This window comes from Melopsittacus undulatus, chromosome 1 (genome assembly GCF_012275295.1).
Source record: "Melopsittacus undulatus isolate bMelUnd1 chromosome 1, bMelUnd1.mat.Z, whole genome shotgun sequence".
Classification (NCBI taxonomy): domain Eukaryota; kingdom Metazoa; phylum Chordata; class Aves; order Psittaciformes; family Psittaculidae; genus Melopsittacus; species Melopsittacus undulatus.
In genome coordinates, this window is record NC_047527.1 from 24,193,036 (window position 1) to 24,212,377 (window position 19,342).

General features: G+C 41.0%; 1 protein-coding gene across 1 annotated transcript in view; it reads right to left on the reverse strand.

Annotated features, from left to right (window-relative positions):
- DPY19L4 (dpy-19 like 4) overlaps window positions 1-17,120 on the reverse strand; it is a 33,966-nt gene extending 16,846 nt beyond the window's left edge. Inside the window, exons 1-12 of the mRNA XM_005150868.3 lie at window positions 16,988-17,120; window positions 12,518-12,625; window positions 11,453-11,577; window positions 10,798-10,888; window positions 8,946-9,067; window positions 7,968-8,113; window positions 6,058-6,181; window positions 5,349-5,483; window positions 3,955-4,086; window positions 3,766-3,864; window positions 2,479-2,552; window positions 517-675 (exon numbers count right to left, since the gene is read on the reverse strand). Coding sequence (XP_005150925.3) covers window positions 517-675; window positions 2,479-2,552; window positions 3,766-3,864; window positions 3,955-4,086; window positions 5,349-5,483; window positions 6,058-6,181; window positions 7,968-8,113; window positions 8,946-9,067; window positions 10,798-10,888; window positions 11,453-11,577; window positions 12,518-12,625; window positions 16,988-17,120 — 1,448 coding nt within the window. The remainder of the gene's footprint in view (window positions 1-516; window positions 676-2,478; window positions 2,553-3,765; window positions 3,865-3,954; window positions 4,087-5,348; window positions 5,484-6,057; window positions 6,182-7,967; window positions 8,114-8,945; window positions 9,068-10,797; window positions 10,889-11,452; window positions 11,578-12,517; window positions 12,626-16,987) is intronic.
- Between the last annotated feature and the right edge of the window lie 2,222 nt (window positions 17,121-19,342).

Below are 19,342 nucleotides of genomic sequence, written 5' to 3' on the forward strand. Positions count from 1 at the left end.
AAGGCTGATGGACCTTATCACAGTAAACAAGAGTTTAAAAAAAGGTGAAGCATTAGTAACCTGAATTCCTCACAACTCCACCCATGTCATCCTTCATAGTGTGTTAACTTTAAAAGAAAAACAACAATAAAACCCAAACCCCAAACAGATAAACAAATTCTTTTGCAATAATCAGATAACTTTGCTGTTGGAAGTGGAAATAGACAAAAAATCTTTCACCTTCGGACTGGAAGAGACAAACATGTCACTGAACATTAGTGAGAGCTCTGCAGATATTGCACCTGCGGGGAAACAAACCGACAGCTCCCTGTCCTGACTGCAGGGATGCTCAAGAAACTCCTCACTAAAGGACTTTCTTTATAAACCTCAGGTGAGTCTTTCTCCTGATGCTTACACCCTGACAACTTCAGTGGGGGCAACAAACTTTGTAGCCACAAATATGATGCCCATTCACTCAGACATCCACGAACCTCTTATTTTTAACTTCATATTTTTCAGTATAAATAAGTTACTTACCAAATTCTCCTAAAAATGACCTGAGTTACAGAAAAAAGGCAGATAATTAATACTAAAATATAGAAAGGCAACAGTGATGACTGTGTTAGTCGCAAAAAAAAGTCTTGGGAGGGTGCCTGAAGAGATTCTTGACAAAGGAGCCAATTCATTGTAAAATTCCTGGTAAGGCAAAAACATCCCATTAAGAACAATAGCAATAACCCACAGATTAGAAAAATAACCCAGCACAAAACCATTAACAGCCTAACCTAGTCATGTCATAGGAAACTATCTGAAATTCATCTCTGAAGTTATCTTCTTATAAATTGAAACTGCTTTGCAAGTACTCTTCAGAGTAACTTAAACCATGACACTGACAAAAGCTCATCTTCAAAAAAAAGAATCTGTGATCTGAAGAGATCAGACTACAACTCTTTTATATCACAAAAACCCGGCCTCCCATGTAACTCCATTATGGGGACCACAAAGCACTTCATTGTCACAGTGGATTAAGATTTTAGAGATATTGATGCAAGAAGGTATGCTTGTCCTCATTCCAAACAGGGAGATGAAGGGAAAGTGGTCATTTGAGATCACAAACCCAAGGCACTGCCAAGAAGAGAATCCTTAATGCTGAAATTCTAGTTCTGCGGCTGAACCCACTCGATCATTCTTCTTTTCCAATTAATAAGCAGGAAGATTATATACTCTGCCAAGAAGTGCTTATTCTCATTGGGAACTGGTGCAGCATGTGATGATGTGAATGCATTCTTGTCTGACTTTGTTTTGTTTTCCTCTCTCTTTTCTTTTCTTTTCCCTTAAAGGAAGACTAGAGAACTGAACCACTTTCAATTAGACAGAACCAGTTTAAAGATTAACAGCTGGGCATGTCCAAACTGGCCTTAAAAGACAGATCTTGAAGCTCTTGTGCTGAAAACCATAATTCAAACCCACAGTTAAACAATTTTCTAGGCATAGTTGCACACAGTTTGCCTCAATCACTGGCTTCACTGCAGAGTTTGACAGTCTGGAAGATAACACGTAGCAAATCCCTGGGGGGAAAACAATAAAATCCATAATACCTGGTAGCTGAATAAACTGAAATCCTGACCAGGAGCAGTCCTTTCTTTTCTTGCAAAACATATTTGTGTGTTAAACAATGTGTGTTAGTCAACGACATTACATGTTGTCTTCCAAAAATTCCCCAACAATTCCAATTGTGTGTGATGCCATTTTCCACTTCTCCCCCTGAAGGGCTGTGAAGTAGTTTTGTAAGAGAGATGCAGCTCCCAGAAGAGAGTCCCAATTCCTGCACAGAACTGCAAGTCTTGGCTTGGGTCCAGGAGGTGTCTCAGTCCTTACCAATACTCCATTTGAAGTGTCCCAAAAAATCTGCAGCCGTGACATCTTCTTGTAGACCAACACTCAACTCTTACAGACGAGTTGCAAGCAGTTTTCCTTAGAATACAACAATTCCCTCTAAGTTGTCCCTTGTCCTAATTTCTTCCAAAATATATGAGGGGAGGGGGTTGGAGGTGTTATTCTTACAAAACTAAAAATAAACCCTCACAACCAAGCCCTATCTTAAGATAGCTTGATAGTTCATGACTTTTCAGAGCCCTTTCTTTTCCAGGCTATAAAAAGTTACTACCACCACCCTTACCCTGTTATCTTTTCTTTTAAGTCTTACTAGAAACACTAAGCAGGTTACAAAAACCTTTTCCTCTTCAGCATCAAAAGAAAACAAAAATTTATGAAATGCTTTCACCCCAAGGCACAAAAAATATTGGGGTGCTTCAGCAACCTCAAAATCCTAATTCCGTATATTCATTTTTTGTTGATTCAATCTTCAAACCAAGTGACAAACAGAAACTATTTCCTTCACTCCTCACAAAATTCTCAGAAGCTATTGAAAATTTACACTTCTCAGAGCAGTTTCAGAATTTGGATATCTTAGAAGGTACAAAGAGTTTTAAAACTTACTTAGTTGTGTTTAAGCCAAGTTTTACTTCAATGAACTTCAGCAAATGTTCATTTTCTTTATGAGGAACAAACCTCTGAAAATGAATTTAACAGAGAAAAAATCTTATCAAGTGCTGGAAGCAGCTTTCATGCAGTCACTTCATTCAGATTACAAAACATCAGGGAACAAACAACTATTCAAGATTTAGTCAAAACTAACAAATTGGATTCAGTGTGCCTGTTAAGGTACTGGTACAGCTTTGTGAATCGTCACTTAAATAAATCTACCTTTAGGGTTTCCTTGAGAGTATGACTCCATTTCATCCATGCACCTCAACAGAAGGGCAAGTGAAAAGCTGTCAATAAGTTGTCAAAAGACTACTGAGCAGTGTAAAAAGGATCATGAAATACAGACATTGACTTACACCCAAGCTAGCCAAAGAACACTGTGTTTGGCTCCACTAAACAACAGCACTGGAGCCTCCTAAGAGTTATGAGCATTTGTAATCTTCACATAAATTGCTGAGCAGCCAAAGGTTCTGTGCAGTGTCCATGTTATTTGACCCATATTTTTCAAGGTTAGATTTTATTTCCTGGAGACACAGCAAGGCTAGCCAGTCTGGGTGGCACAAGAAAACAATCATATCTGAGCATTCTCTCAGATTTTTTTGGGTTCACTACCTTCTCTACTTTTACACTGACACTGTTAACTAACATAATCGAGGTAACTTTGAGTCACAGCAGAAAAGCACAATAAATTATGTAAAAGACTAAAGCCAGGAAGAGGGAGTTGCTAACCAAAATACAAGGTCAGGCTAAAATCCCATTGTGTAATCTCAACCTCTAGCTGACACCAAGCAAAAGTCTCTGTTCTCATATTCTGGTTGAAATTTAATTGGAAATTAACACCTACCTACACATATCTGCTCCTGGCTACTAGGTCTTGTCTGTGCACAAGAATACTGTTTTAATATTCAGACCAGTTTGTAGACACCATCTAAGTTACGACAAAACCCACATTTATGAAATAGCTAAAGTGTGATTTAAAGAGTTTTTTCTATACTGCGCTGTGATCTCAACAAAGACCAAAACCCCAACAAAAACCAGCTGCTTGAGTTCTTAGATAAAAGCCTTTTATACAGATACAAAATGATTCATTTTAGTACTCCAATTTGCTATGAATTAAGCTATCACCTCTCAGATCAGTAAGATAAGCAACACTTCAGAAAGATTTTTCCAAGATACATCTGCAACTTTCCATTCAGATCTTGACAATTAAAATCCCTTTTTTTTTCAGAGGAATCTTACCTTTAGTAAGAAGTTTAGTGTCACTGTTATCATGAGTACCAAATAAATGTATGTTATTTTCAGCAATCTTGACATAAATGTACCTTTTTTCATATTCATCTGTAAAAATATTTTGAGAATGCCATAATCATTTGGAGTTCAGTTTAAATAATAAAAAGTACACTCAGAGTTAGAGGAGAGTCCAGTTACCTGAAGGCATTTAGAGAGCATTAAAGCTGATACAAGACTCAGTAAGGGTGACACTAGTAAGGCTGAATTTTCAAACTGCAAGAGGTATCCCACACAGAGAGAAAACAAATAGATTTTGTATACTTCATGCACCTGTTGAAGAAACAAAATAAAACATTGTAAACCAAAATCACAGTAGATATATGTCTTGTTTTTTAAAGCAGTAGATAGGTCACTTCATTCCTCTGTTAACTGGGGGATTAATGTATCTCTATCCTCCGACTCATGAATCTAGCAGGGTACTGTTTGGCTCTGGAAAGTATTTCACATCAAAATGATCCTGGTCAGCCTCAGTCATTAGGGCATAATTACTTCACAAGAATTCTGTAAAAATGCCCAAAGTGGTAGTTATTTTACAAGGTCTCCCCGTTCTGTAACACCTCACTACAATGAGAAATGAAGAAGTAACCACAAAGCAACAGTATGAACACGTAATTTGTGTGAGAGCTGACTACCATAAACATGTACTTCCCTTGCCTTTACAATACACTGTTACTTTAACCTTCTCAGGAATACACAGTCTGTTACTGATATTTCTTTATTTACTAATTAATAAGCAGATCTTCCAAACCTTCATACTCAGTTCTTTACTTTTACCAAAATACCCATCTTCTCTGTGATATTTTAAGGAACTTGCTTTGAACTAAAATAGATCAAACATTTCCCACTGATGAGGAACAGGAAAAAGCAACTGAAATAGGAGGTGATGAGTCAGAATTGCATGCACTTTGAAACAGAAGTTACACCTAATAAAACTAGAAGGCACATATGTACAAAGTAGCAGATACACCATTGCAACAGGCATAGTAAAATTGCCTCATTGTTGCAACATTTCTAAGAATGATTTTACAGAACAAATTCAAATACTTTCTTGCATTGAAAAAGCAATTTGCCTGCAGCATCCGCCTAGAGTATTTAGTGGCTAAATCAATACAGGGTGGGTGACTTAGGGTGAAAATGAGCCCTGTAACTGTACAGAGCCAACAGAACAGATTTTGGTCAGCCCCACACTAGTGTGAATAGGAAAGAAAAGAAGAGGCAGCTAGGCCAAGAAGGATGCATGACTATCATTCAGCATTTTTTCAGCTTTCCAAGGATGTTCCAGGTCTTAGAAGCTTTGTTTAGCTTCCAACCCGTTTGTTAGGAAAGCTGTCCTAAACATAGTAGTCCAAAAGACAGAAAGTTTGAAGTTTCTTCTGATGGACATGACATGCACATCAGCTGGATCGAGGCTGCAAGACACCAAAGCACCACTCAGTCTGTGCCCTTTGGAGCTCCTGAGCAGTATTTATGGCAGGCACCTCTGAGGCTGTATTTAAGTCCCCAACTATCAGTAAGTTTAAGAGTTCTAATACCTTTTCTGTCTGTGCCAGGGCAAAGCTGTCTAGCAGAAAAAGAGAAACAGCCTGGACAAAAAGGAGATAATGGCTGTATTCCCACATCATCATGAAGGTGTATGTCGAAGCACTCACCAAAAGGTAACAAAACTTCTAGAGAAAAAAAGAGAAAAACAGAACCAGCATTAATTTCATAATGCATCTTTGTTACTAAATAATGCATCCCTGTTACTAAGTAACTAAGAGGTCATTAAAACAAAATCTATGGAAATTAATTATTTTAGGAAATAATTAAAATATTGACTGCAGACATATGTAACACTCTCAGATGGAAGCAAGTACCTACTGAAACATTCAAATATATTTCAAGCCAATCAGAAGAAACATTTCTGACAGAGAGACAGGAAAAAGAAATTACCACCATCTTCTCTGAGCAACAGGAAGAGCAACAAAATAGTCTACATGGTGAGAAAAACTCTGCATCAGTTTATTTTAAACAGCCCATCATTGCACTGTTCTCTCTGATCCCTCATGGGGGCATAACAGGGCAGGGTAAGAGTTGAATAGCAAAAACTGCACATGCCTAGGTGAAATCCAAGTGGCTTTTTTGAAAAGAACAAATAAAACATCTACTGTTTTCTGCCTAGTAGGGCAATAGTGACAAAGGTAACTACTCTAGAACACAGTTCTACAGCAACTCTTTATTAAGAAATCAATTTTACTTTACCTCAGCAGAACAATTTAGGTTTTTTTTTAAATAGCCTGTGAGAGCTGCTATTTGACATGCAAAATACGGCAAAGCCCAATTTTCCCTTGATGGTATGGAGTAATCAATTCTTGTTGTATCTGTCCTAGAAAAAAGTACAAACAAAATTATTAAAATATTTATGGAATAAAAATATCAAGGAAAGCCTAAACGTCACTTCCAGTTATCAGTGTGGCCTTGTAAGCAAACTATTCCTGTATTAGGTGTCAAATAATACTGACACAATTTTACTGCTGACACAGGTCACAAATTTAGTATCAGTATGGAAGGTCCAAACTCAACTCATTTATTCAGCAGGTCTCCTTATTAGGTGGTATTTATAGGACTGAAGAAAGAAAGCATCTGCCTCCAGCCTTTTCTGACCCACCACAACACTGTGCGAGCTCATCAATGAGCTGTACCTGCCAGCCTTCACTGGGACAACAGACCCTCCTGTGGCCACAAGCGGTGCTAAAGGGTCTTATATCCATAGGCAGGGAGCCACTACTGAAACACCAGCTTTTGCATGACAGTGAAATCTTGCTCATAGCTGAGAGAGAAGGATTCCCTTCAGATCTCATACAATAGGTTTTAAGTAAATTATTTAGGTGATCGAGCACAACATACTTAGAATCCAAAGCAGTGCTCCCTTATAGTAGCAGCACCAGCAGATACTCTGTTTACAGGGAAAATTCTGGCAAGCAAAACAAGAGATTAAAGATGGATGGGGAGCATGCAGGGTCTTCTCATGGAATGACTTGGCTGTGTCTGCACAATTAGAGCTGTAGGAGAAAGTTTTAAAAAGTGCTAAAGTGACTTAGATGCACAAGTCACACTTTCAAATGTGATCAAAGGTATCAGTTTCAGAGGTACATAGTCTTCTTTGTGTCTACTATGCTTTTAAAAAGGAGCCTCAAGCTCCTTTACCATTTAGGTATTTGAAAGTATCACCTTTCATTTTTACCTCTGAAGCCTCTTACAGAGGTGTATTTGGAGCTTTTTTAACTACTAGACCTTTCAATTTGTTAATACTGTTTAATCTTCTTTTCTGTTAAAAAAATACAGATTTATTCACCATTCTGCCTTCTTTCCACTGTTCACATTAGCTTGATGAACAGTATTCTTAGCTACTGATCACAGATTCAGTCATAATGACTTCACACTACTAAAAGATGCTTCCCAACAGTTCAACTTTAAAGGTTGCTCCTCCGTAGATCTTTTCTTTCAAGTGCTCTAAGTTCACAGAAAGCTCCAGAGGTCCTTTGTGACAGACCAGGAGCCTGAACACAAGTTCTCATCGCCCAAATGAGGCTCTCTATTATTGCAGTGTTTCATAAGAGAAGGGACATTCTCTTGCAAGTGAAATGTTTTAAAATAAAACCAAAACTCTTGAGAACAAGAGATTCTAACATTCCACTTTGCACAGAAACCCACTACAAACAGCAGATAAAAAAAACCTATCAAAGACTCCTTACAAGCAAAATGCCCTTGGCCATTTCCTTCTAAGCAACAACAGTCACAATATTTAGAGTTGACCAAAGAGAGCAGTTCTGTTTTACAGCAACTTCAGAAATCTGTTTTCATTCTTCACCAGCACAAAACCAAAACTTTCTGATGAATGTTTCTGCAAAATGGAATTGTGTGAGAATACTCCTGTGTTCACAAACATACTTAAAATCAGTTCAACTGGCAGCATGGTTGGACAACAGGAGGCCTTTCCATTAAAAAAAGCACCATGAGAATCAGTGCATCTCTGGGAGATGTCTGGTATTCAGCACAAATGCTTGCTCTCACAATGAGAACACACAGTTTAATAGAAAGCATTTCAATTCACTCTAGTATTTTAAAATGCCTTATTGACAAACTAAATTGTATAAAGATGTTTTTCTTACCTGTTAATAATGAACCATGCTACAGTCAGCATTCCTGCCAGCCAAGTCCCACTCATAACCCAACTGGTTACAAACAATGCAGTCACATAAATTCCCTGCAGTCCAAAAACTATACCAATGTAGAAATACACTGGTTCAATAACTTCCTGAAATTACAAATAAAAACGAAGAGACATAGCGGCAACTGAGCTGAAGCTGGAAATTATTACTATTTACTATTTGCATACTGCTAACAGTGTGCTAGGTGCTTTACAAACAGGTAAGAGATGGTCCCTATTCTAGAAAAGTACTGAGCATGCTTTTATTTTGGGCTGAGGGAGAACAAAGCAGTGTGAATTAAAAGCACTTCAGGAATCATCTTGCTAGTGCCATCATTTCTGTATTTGCATTAGCATGAACAACGTATGTGTCAGATTTAATAAATCTATACTGCAGTGAGATATAAAGTTCACAGGATTATTGGAAGAAGTTATGTAGGGGAGGAACTTGGAGAAGCAAAGATGTGGGCAAAACAGGCTCCAAAATAAATAGATAATAAAAAAGAAACATTAATGAGAGAGGACACAGGTATGCAGGGTAAGCAGAACAAAGCCTGAGCAGAGCAGAAAGAGAAAAAAACATCTCCAGAAGTTTTTTCTGCTTTTACCAATATAGGAATAGGCAGAGACAGGTACCACTATAACAGACTTCGTACTCCAAAGGAGCTAACTTTCCTGTTCTTAATGGATAGCACAGATACTCTCCACATTTCTAAGTGGTTTGTAGAAATAAAGAGTAACAGACAGAAAAGTTTAGTGCATATAAACCCCCAAAATCTTATGCCAGAGACTGATCAGAATTGAGGAGACACTGGACCTGGTGAGAGGCTTAGCCCTATTCATTCAACAAAAATGGCATGTTTTTATTGTATACAGCACAGAAAGTCTCATACATACACAACCATAAGGAAAGCCCAAAAAGAAGGAGAAATACACATACTTCGCTACCAGATGCTTGATATAAAACACTGGCAATCAGCTCTGGGTACAAAGTCATTTGCTGGACTGCATTTATCGTCTTCAGTGATATTGTCTTATTGTTGTGTGTCAACTCATAAACACCTACAGACAAAAAAATAATATATTATACTTAGAATCACTTACTATTGCTGTTCCTAAAAAGGGGGAAAATGTACTCACAGGTAGGGGGAAACATTCAATTATTAAAGCTACTGACTGATTCAGTTCTCATAATTTTAAAGGAAGGAGAAATTCCTGTGCCGGATGCCATTCCATCCTACTGATGTAGCAATAAAGCTGTTATCATTTTTGGATTTAGTCTTTAAATAGACACAAAACTAACCAGCTGAAGTTAACCAGCCTTTTCAGTGACGTACCGATACAGCCCAGGAACCACCTACCTACTTGTGAAAATCACCTTCACAGGAGGTTCTTAGGGACTGAGACAAAGAGCTAACAGGGATGAGCAGGATGCATTAAACCTGTCTCCACAAAGAGGTCAGATATAATGGCCTTGTCACCCTTTTCAGCTTCATATTTCTGAGACTTCTAAGAATCACTTAACACAATACACCTTTGTATGGGATTGAGATGAAATTGAAGCTGGCAGATTTGAAGGATACATCATTCTGAAACACTATAATTAAAGAAAAGTCTTATCATTACTTAGGACAATAGAGGCAAGAGAAAAATTAATCCAAACTGGGGGGGTGGGACACGACACACAAAACCCCCACATCAGTGGAACACCCAAACAAGATAACTGTTTCCAGCTCTGAGTGTGTCTGGTGTGTGATCTGCAGCTGGTTCTCTGCAGGCCAAACCAGGTCTTGCAGGACTTAAAAGTGTGTTCAGCACAGCTATGAAACACCTTTGAAAACTGTTCCCATAATACCTAGTACATGAGCCTACCTGTTTGCAGAGGCAGCATGCCTGAATGAGGCAGTCCATCTATTCACAGCATGTGTAATCTCCCCAAATGTGAGGAACTGACTGTACCAAAGACTTATTGTATGCTGCTGACATGCTTTACATCAGCTGGGAAACTGTTCAAACAATAAAATTCTATCTACAAAGTTCAACTGACTTCAGATGAGGTTTCATGAGGGACTGAGCTGAATCAACAACTGACCAAATCGAGACAGGGCTGTTCACTCCCTCTTCTTTCCTGCCTTTTCCCCATGGTAGCCCTGCTGCCCTTCTGAACTCACTAAACCAGCATGAAAGTGTTCCATTGCCTTTTCATTGCTTTAGTTTTCTGCTGGTTTAGGGTCTGTGAGATCCAGAGCCAGTGCAGGACAGAAAGCAGGAGAGCAAAGGAAGGAGAGACCGCCACCCAGTTTGTTCCCTTTCTTTTTGGTTTCTGTCCCCATTTCTTAGCTCTCATCAACATCTACTCATCATAGCTGACAGGAGCAGAGAACTCTGGCAAGGACAGGATGGAGCAGATCAGCTCTTGACAGAAACTGTTACATTTTCTGACAGAGGATGGAAAACAGTAATTTCCATTCCCTCTCCAAATGAAACATAAATCATGCTTACACTGCAGAAAATCCACTATGTAGCATAGGCAAACCTAATGATAACTTCTGCATGGGGTAATATTAGTCCTATTCCAGAATACTGATTAAAGGCCATCTGCTGGAATACAGGATAGATATATATTGCTTTTTAAAAGGCACTGAAAAGTTAGGACAGAATGCAGTTCTGAATTAATCTGACTGGTATACCTACTAAAAGCATAAAATCAGTCTCCCCAGTCTGCAGGAGTTTTTCCTGCCTCTAAAAGGAACAGGACTTTTCAAGGGTAATAAAACAAACAGGTTCTGTACCTCTTTCAAAGGAAGGAGCCTTTAGCAGTTCTTTATAGAATGAGTAATAAATGGCGCTGTCACCCTGAAATGTAATTTCTCGTTCAAGTTCCTAGGAAAAAAAAAAATATATATATATTCACCTCCTGCAATCTCTTCCCATAGGAGACTATATGTTTTCAGATAGACCGGTTTTGTAACACAGCACATGGTTACAACTCCACTGTACATCTTCAAAGTATTCCGCACAACATTAATCTTCACAGCACCTCTGTCAGATACATAACGTTCTCTCTAACTTCACAAACATGCCTGGAATCAGAGCAACTCAAAACTACATTGTAAGCACAAGACCCACAGGATCCTTTCATATCACAAACCTGAATTTCATTCAACTTTCCATACTTCACTAAATAATAAAGTTCTTTAAAAAAAAAAGCCCAAACAAAACCATACATTCCTGTTTGGTTTATGTAATCCCAGCATGCTTCACGTTTTTCTCCAGATTTTAAACAGGTATTTCAATGATATAGCTAAGAAAGAAAATAAAAAAGGAGACCATATCAAAGGCAGAGGCCTGATTCTGCTAGCAAGTAAGCTCCAAGCCGACATGGCTCAGCTTTGATTTCAAGGACACAATCTGGCTTTTGTTTCAGTAGTTTAACATTTTTTTTACCTGCCTGCTGGAAAACCAGAATTTCCGTTCGTGATAGGTTGAGAGGTACACAGCATACATCATCCCACTAGTGACTGCCGCAAGACAGCCAAAGAAAAGTTTCGCAAATCGCTGAATTAACATATCTGGAAAGGGACAATGAAAAAGCTAAAATAGTCCAGAGGATTTAGAAGCAAACAGTGTGCCCTGCATATGAGCCATTTCCGAACACCAAATAAACTTACTGGCATCAGAATTAATCACACCACCAGCAGCAGCACAGAAACATCAAGAATCGGTTTGTTATTTCTGCCCTGCAGAGTTTTCTTTCCCAGTTGTTACCATTCCTTCATAGGACTCTCAGATAAAATGCTCACATACTATCCTGCAAATTTCTCTCCATTCCATTTAGCTTTACTTCCAAGTGAATTCCAAGAAGGAATTCTTCCAAATAAACAGAGCAAACTTTAGATTTTACCCAAAACACCACAAACTTCTTAAAGATATTAACATCAATAGCGAAACATTCTATTTTCTATTCTGTTTTTAAATAAGAGAAAGAATCTAATCTGTATTTTACCAAACTCATTCAATGAATGTCTATTTCACCTGTACCTCCGTCAAATTTGTATGCACTTCTAACATAAAAGTTTTTGGTTGCTTGGTGAGCACTTGCCTAAAGTTACACCTGGTTTTAGTTCTGCTTCTTGAAAAGCTGTACAGACTTTTTTGTCTGTGTTTCAACACCATTACTTCAGGTCTTTCAGCTTTCCAACCAAAGTATCATTCCAGGCACAATTTGTACTCAAACAGAAACAACAATAAGACTCCCAACCCCTCTGCCTTTCCCCCTTCCTCTACCCCACCCAACCCAAAACAATCCAGGACTACCATTCTACTCTGCAATACATAAAACGTCATTATTAAAGAATTCTAATGTGCATTCCTGTTTTTTCTTGAAATATTCAAAAAACTAATTCAAAATAAGTCTGTTATAAATTACTGTGCTACAAATATCTTCCCATAAAATGTAAAAGAATAATGAAAAGAAGAAATCAGAAGTTGGCTAAAAATTCTGTAGCTTACATTTTGGCAGCCTTCCCAGCTTTGAGTTTTCTTTGTTTCTCTCCTCTGGAGCCATTTTGTCAGATTCTGTGCAGTTTTGCTTCTTTCTCTGTCGCAGGTCTGCTGCCCCTGAAGACATGTTTTTAAGTTATTGCAACACAATACCTAAAATCACACTCAAAGATGCACACAGCAGCAGGTAACAGCCAGTTATGGCTCCCGATTCAATCCCAGAGCAGATACTTTGAGTCTTTTTGTCAATGTGCTTCATGTGCCTAACTGAAGTAACAATATAACAATACAGAAATCAATGTCTATATTAACCCTTAGAAATTCCAATAGTATTCTCTCGAGGCCATGCTTTGAAACCAAACTGGAAGCTGACTGGTTTATTTTATGGTGAATGTATTACACAAATGAAGGAAAGTATTAGCTTAGACAAGTTGATACAGACACTGGGAGAAATTTATGCCAATTCTATTCTACTCTCATTGTGGTTTTCCGTTGCTATAGTACAGAAGTGTACCAAGTGCATTACTGTAATACAAAAATTGGACTAATCCATTACTTTTCAATTGAGCTGCCATTTATAAAGCAAATATAGTATCACTTTTTTCCTACTTTCAGATCTATTGGAACTAAGCAGATTTAAGAATTTTTAGCCTAATGTATAATTAAAAAGCCTAGGCTGCTAGGCCACATAGATCACATCACAAGACTGAGGGCTTCTTCAGCTTCTGTTAAGTTTTCTCTAAATAACAGCAGTTTGAAGCTCTGGCCCATTTATTTCACAGTCTGAAAGACAACTAAAGTAATTCACAGAGTGCAAGGCTCCATACAAAAAGACTGCAAAAAAGTCTGTTATAATTACGATATTTAAGATGACATCACACAACACTAATGTTATTTTCGAAGTGTGACAAAAAGGTTTAACTGTAACTCATGCTCCAGAACTTTCAGCTCTCCCAGATGCCCTACCATCCAACACTGCTTGAACTTTTGTGGCCACTGATCTCCTCTGGACTTAAACCAGCTCTTTCACAAAGCCATTCGACTTCCAACTTGAAGTGTCAATCCCCACATCCCACAACAAAGCTTTCAATTACTCTGACTGCATATCACTTCAAGTCTAAATCAGTCTATAATTAATCACAACTATTAGATTTAAAAGTTAGATACTAGAGTAATATAAATGAACTCTCAAAGTAGTGTCTGCTTGTATCAGGACACCTGTATTTGTGTTTTAACAGGATTGTCAAAGCAATTTATAAATTATTCTGAGTAAACCAAGATATCAGGGATAACATTTTTCATGGAATGAAGAGAAGATGTCTCCCTTCCTTAATAAGACAAGAACTGGAAAGATGGACTTGTGCAAAGCGTTCGACACTGTCCCACATGACATCCTTGTCTCTAAATTGGAGAGACATCAATTTGATAAGTGGAGCACTCGGTGGATAAAGAACTGGCTGGATGGTCGCACTCAAAGAGTTGTGGTCAACGGTTCTATGTCCGGCTGGAGATCAGTAACGAGTCGTGTCCCTCAGGGATCAGTGTTGGGACGGGTCTTGTTTAATATCTTTGTCAGTGACATAGACAGTGAGATTGAGTGCACCCTCAGCAAGTTTGCCGATGACACCAAACTGTAGTTCAGTTGATACGCTGGAGGGAAGGAATGCCATCCAGAGGGACCTGGACACGCTTGTGAGGTGGGCTGATGCCAACCTCATGAAGTTTAACCATGACAAGTGCAAGGTCCTACACCTGGGTGGGAGCAATCCCAGGCACAGCTACAGGTTGGGCAAAAAGGAAATTCATGGTAGTCCTGTGGAGAAGAACTTGGGGGTGTTGGTCAATGAGAAAATGAACATGAGCCAGCAGTTTGCACTCACAGCCCAGAAAGCCAACCGTATCCTGGGCTGCATCAAAAGGAGCGTGACCAGCAGGTCGAAGGAGGTGATCCTGCCCCTCTACTCTGCTCTCGTGAGACCTCACTTGGAGCACTGTGTGCAGTTCTGGTGTCCTCAGCATAAAAAGGACATGGAACTGTTGGAACAAGTCCAGAGGAGGGCCACGAGGATGATCAGGGGACTGGAGCACCTCCCATATGAAGACAGCCTGAGAAAGTTGTGTCTGTTCAGCCTGGAGAAGAGAAGGCTGCGTGGAGACCTCATAGCAGCCTTCCAGTATCTGAAGGGGGCCTACAGGGATGCTGGGGAGGGACTCTTCATTAGGGACTTTAGTGACAGGACAAGGGGTAACGGGTTGAAACTTAAACAGCAGAGGTTTAGACTGGATATAAGGAAGAAATTCTTTACTGTTAGGGTGGTGAGGCACTGGAATGGGTTGCCCAGGGAGGTAGCGAATGCTCCATCCATGGCAGTGTTCAAGACCAGGTTGGATGAAGCCTTGGGTGATATGGTTTAGTGTGAGGTGTCCCTGCCCATGGCAGGGGGGTTGGAACTAGATGATCTTGAGGTCCTTTCCAATCCTAACTATTCTATAATTCTATGATAAGATATTAAACAAAACATTTGTGATGTTCAGTATCACATTTATCATGATGTCAATCCAAAATCAAATACACACCAGTATTTTTTCATGTCATGCATACGAAGTTAATCACCAACATGAACACCAAGTGTGCTGACATTAAAAATCACTTGTACCACACACACAAAAAAAGAGGGGGGTTAAGATACAACATCACCAGAATGGGCAGAAACATGCTTAGAGAGACAACTCTCCAGCCTTGTCATTCTAGTTAAAACCAAAGCAACTGCAGTAAGAACACTGGAAGAAAAGGCATTTCTTTTGTTTTTCTGGCAGGTAAGTAAGCTGTATTATAAGCTTAACACATTTACAAAGTCTAGAGTTAGCAGCAGTAACAGAAAACTCCCAAAGAAAGAACAATTTAAAATTCTAATTCTGAAACAACTACACTCAGTCATCAAATGATCTTCACCTCAGTTCTGCAGACTGCTCAATAGATCCCCCACTCAGAGCAGTAACAAAGAAAGACCCAAGTATGCTACTTCTGTTTCATTCCCAGCTGCCTCTAACAACAAAAAGGCTGTTTCCACTTTTATAAATCCTTTAAATGGGGTGAAATGAAAGTCAAACAAGGTGACAAAAATAATCTGGGATTTTGAACTGATGACACAGCTTCTAGCACCTCTCTGTCCAGCATTCACTTTTTAATCTAAGATTGCTTTCTAGTTCCCTGTAAACTCCCAGTACATCTTTCTCAGCTCTTGTTCAGACAGTGTGCTGATACACACATTTGTGTATCTATTGCAGAAGAGCATAACTTACTGCTCCTGTGCAGTGCCACAATATTAATCCATTTTTCACCTGCAAATTGAGCACTGTCTGCAATTCTTGTCCTCTCATCTAGAGAAGGATAAGACAGAGCTGGGAAACACTTGGAGAAAGGCCATGAGAATGATCAAAGCTGTACAATGGCTCCCATACAAAGAACAAGGAAGCAAGTTGAGGATGCCTCAGTCTGGAAAAGAAAATGACCAACAGAAACATGACAGAGGTCTACAAGCTAGTACAGTGCACAAACAGTGATTCACCTTCTTTTCTAATACTGGAACAAGAAGTTATCAAACAAACCCAGTGAATCAGGCTAAAAGGAACCAGTTCATCACACACCACCTTCATGTAGACCCCTCCTACCCAAAGAATGTAAACGAAAAGTTCACACAGACTCAAGAGAAGATGGACACACTTGTGTGGAACAACCAACCAAAGACTACTAAATACACAGAAACCATGTCCAGCTCAGAAAGTACTGCCGCTGAGAACAGCTGGGAGGCTGCAGTCAGCCATGGGACAGCATCGTATGCACTTTTTCGCTCTTGCATTTTTCTGGGTGCCTACTTAAGAGTCCTGTTTCTGCTAATTTCCCCACGAAAACTAAGTGCCATCTGCTGCTGGCCACAAAGGGGGTGAGCACAACAGAAACACGGAGAAAAAGTGTAGTGTAGAGGGCTAAAGGCAAACGAGAGAGGCACTCACGGAGCAAGCAGAAGGATGCTGCCCCAGGTACTCTGCACAGAGGCAGTGCCGGGGTAGGGAACAGAAACAGACCCCGAGTTTCTGGGCTCCCCACTTCCAGCTTCCTCCCGCTCGGTGCTGCACACGACGGGCTGCCAGAGGGATCTCTCCGGCCTGACCGGCGCTGCCATCAGCCGCTGCGGCGGCGGGACCAGCACTGCCGGGGGAGGCCGACTCCGTGTCCCGCAAGCGGGTGTTCTACCTTCGTACGTGCACGGCTACCCCGGCACGTACCTGACACAAACCCTGCAGGCACCGCGCTGGGGGAAGCGGCCCGAGCCCGTTCCCCATCACAGCAAAGCACCGGCCGGGCCACACCGAGCTCCCCTCCCGGCTCCCAGCTCCGCGGCCTGAGGTGCCCTCACCAAGGCCCCGCTGGCGCGGCGGACAGGGATGAGGGTGACACGCTGCCGCCGCTCCGCTCACCTTCCTCCATCGCCAGCCTGCTCCCGCAGCCCGCCGCCGGAGCCCCCCGCCGCTCTCTCCGGGGAGCCGCCGCCCCGCCCGCTCTCCTGCCGCTGCCGCCCGCCTCTCGCCGGCCCTGGGAGCGCTCTCGCATAACACGGCGAGCGGAGCGCAGCGGCCCCTCACTTCCTGCCGCCCCGCTGCCGCTCCAGCCGTCGGGCGCCTTCTCCGGCGGAACTGCGGCGGCAGAGCGAGGGGGGCGCCCGGAGCGCACCGGCGGCGTACCGAGGCGCACCGGGGCGCCAGCGGCTGGCTGGCCCGCGCTTCCGGGAGCCGCCTCCCCGGAGCGGAGGGGTCCCCCTTACTCAGCATTGCCTGGGGAGCTCAGGCGTGCCCGGACGCTGTGCCAGCACAGGGGCATGGCGGAAGAGGTGGGTGGGTGAGCCTCGGGCACCTTTCCGCATCCCGGTAGAGGACCGGAGCACAGCGGCAGCACCCCGCTGTCACAGAGGCTGTACAAATGCGGGATAAAAAGTGTCCCCACCCCCAAGGAAACTACAGCTTGCATTAAGTGCCCTGGACTAACTGCCCCCTTTCAGGGAATCGTGCCCTGAGCATGATCTGCCAGATTAGAATTGTAATTTTTTGCGAGCAGGATGGTATCAACCAAACATTGAAAGGTTGCTGAAGACACCAGCTATTTGCTAATAGTTTGGAAGTAACTAGAATGAAATAACTGTGAGGTGGCCAGGACCTGTACTGTCTGCATCTCATCGTGTGTGTGTATGTGTGTGTGTGGAGTTCCCCAGGCACAAGGCTGCTGAGGCCCGCACTGCCTGGGTTCAGTTTGGGGTTAGGAGGCTGGGAGCCTGGCAGCACTCAGCAGCCGACCCTGCCCCACTGCAGGAGTGCATCGCTGAGCAGAGCAGCTGGGCTTGTTTAAACCTCTCCAAAGCAAACCATCGAAGGAGCTATTAAGTAGGTTTGTGGGAATTGCACCTTGGGGACTGTATGTCTTCTGACTGCAGCCGAGCCAGTGCCCCATCAGCTGCTGGAAAACTGATTTGGTTACTTGTCAAGCAGCTGCAAGGAAAAACTGAACCAATTTGTGTGTCCTGTTGGAGCACAAAATGAGATTTATTAAGTTTCATGGATTTTTTAATAAAATCTAAAATAATTCTGCAGTTGTTGATTTACTGGATAGTTAAAAGCGTTGCTTATGTTTTTAATGATCCATAAATTAACCATTGCATTTTTAATGTAATTGGTTTTGATCTGGTTTATTTTTCTCATAATTCGATTCTGTTGTAAGTTACTGGAACAAGCACAAATAATCATTGCATGAAAACAACAGCAATCATTTTAAATATTTGTACTCAGACCATCAATACATGGACAGGAATAAAACAAATGACTTCCCAGTCATGCTCCACATTTTGTTTTTCTTAAGGTGCCTTTGTACCTGCTGTTTCATACTGTACCTAGTTAAATTTCTTGTGCTACTCCAGTTTTCTGCTGATGCTCTGGCATGTGGATCATCCCACATTTGAGTTCAGTAGAACTATATATACACATCAGGTTTTTTACATGCACAACTGTACAGATAGCAGAGAAGTGAAAAATCCAGCATGCTCACTTGATTTTTATTTTTTTTCCAATGTCTTATGTGGAAAAATTGCACATTTCAAGGTGGGAGAACCAAAAATCATCTTTTGTGCAAGTTTATTTCTTCCAGAATGAATATGCTGAAATAACTTTAATGTTGAAAATGTTATTACTTCTGTGCTTCAATCTTCCAAAATGCTTCCTGCAACTAATATTATATGAAAATTATTTCATTTGACAGCTTATTATGTGCCCTCAACATTGTGCTGTAATACATTACTATGAATAAATACAGGGATGTTGTGTTCTTTCTCCAAGCGTTCTCTGTACAAACATGCATCATGTATCTGATGATGGCATTCATCCTCTATTTTCATATTTCTAAGCCCTACAGACATAACTTTCATTTTTGTTTACAGTACTGATGCTTTCTCATTTAACAATCTTTCTTTCTTTTAAAGATGTCAGGAGGCAAACAGACACAGATGTACTTTGGTATAAAGCATTAATACTGGGTGTATTTGTCATTACTCTGTTGTAGTTTAAACCCAGCCGGTAACTCAGCACCACACAGCCGCTCACTCACTTGCTCCCCACCTTCCCCTCCTCCCCCCCCTCCCCCCCCCCCCCCCCCCCCCCAATTCTGGGGGGAATGGGGAGGAGAATCAGAAGAATGTATAGAATATTCCTCTGTCTAGTTCGGATCAAGAGTCCTGTCTCTGCTCCCTCCAGGTTTCTTGTGCCCTTCCCTCACTGGCAGAGCATGAGAGA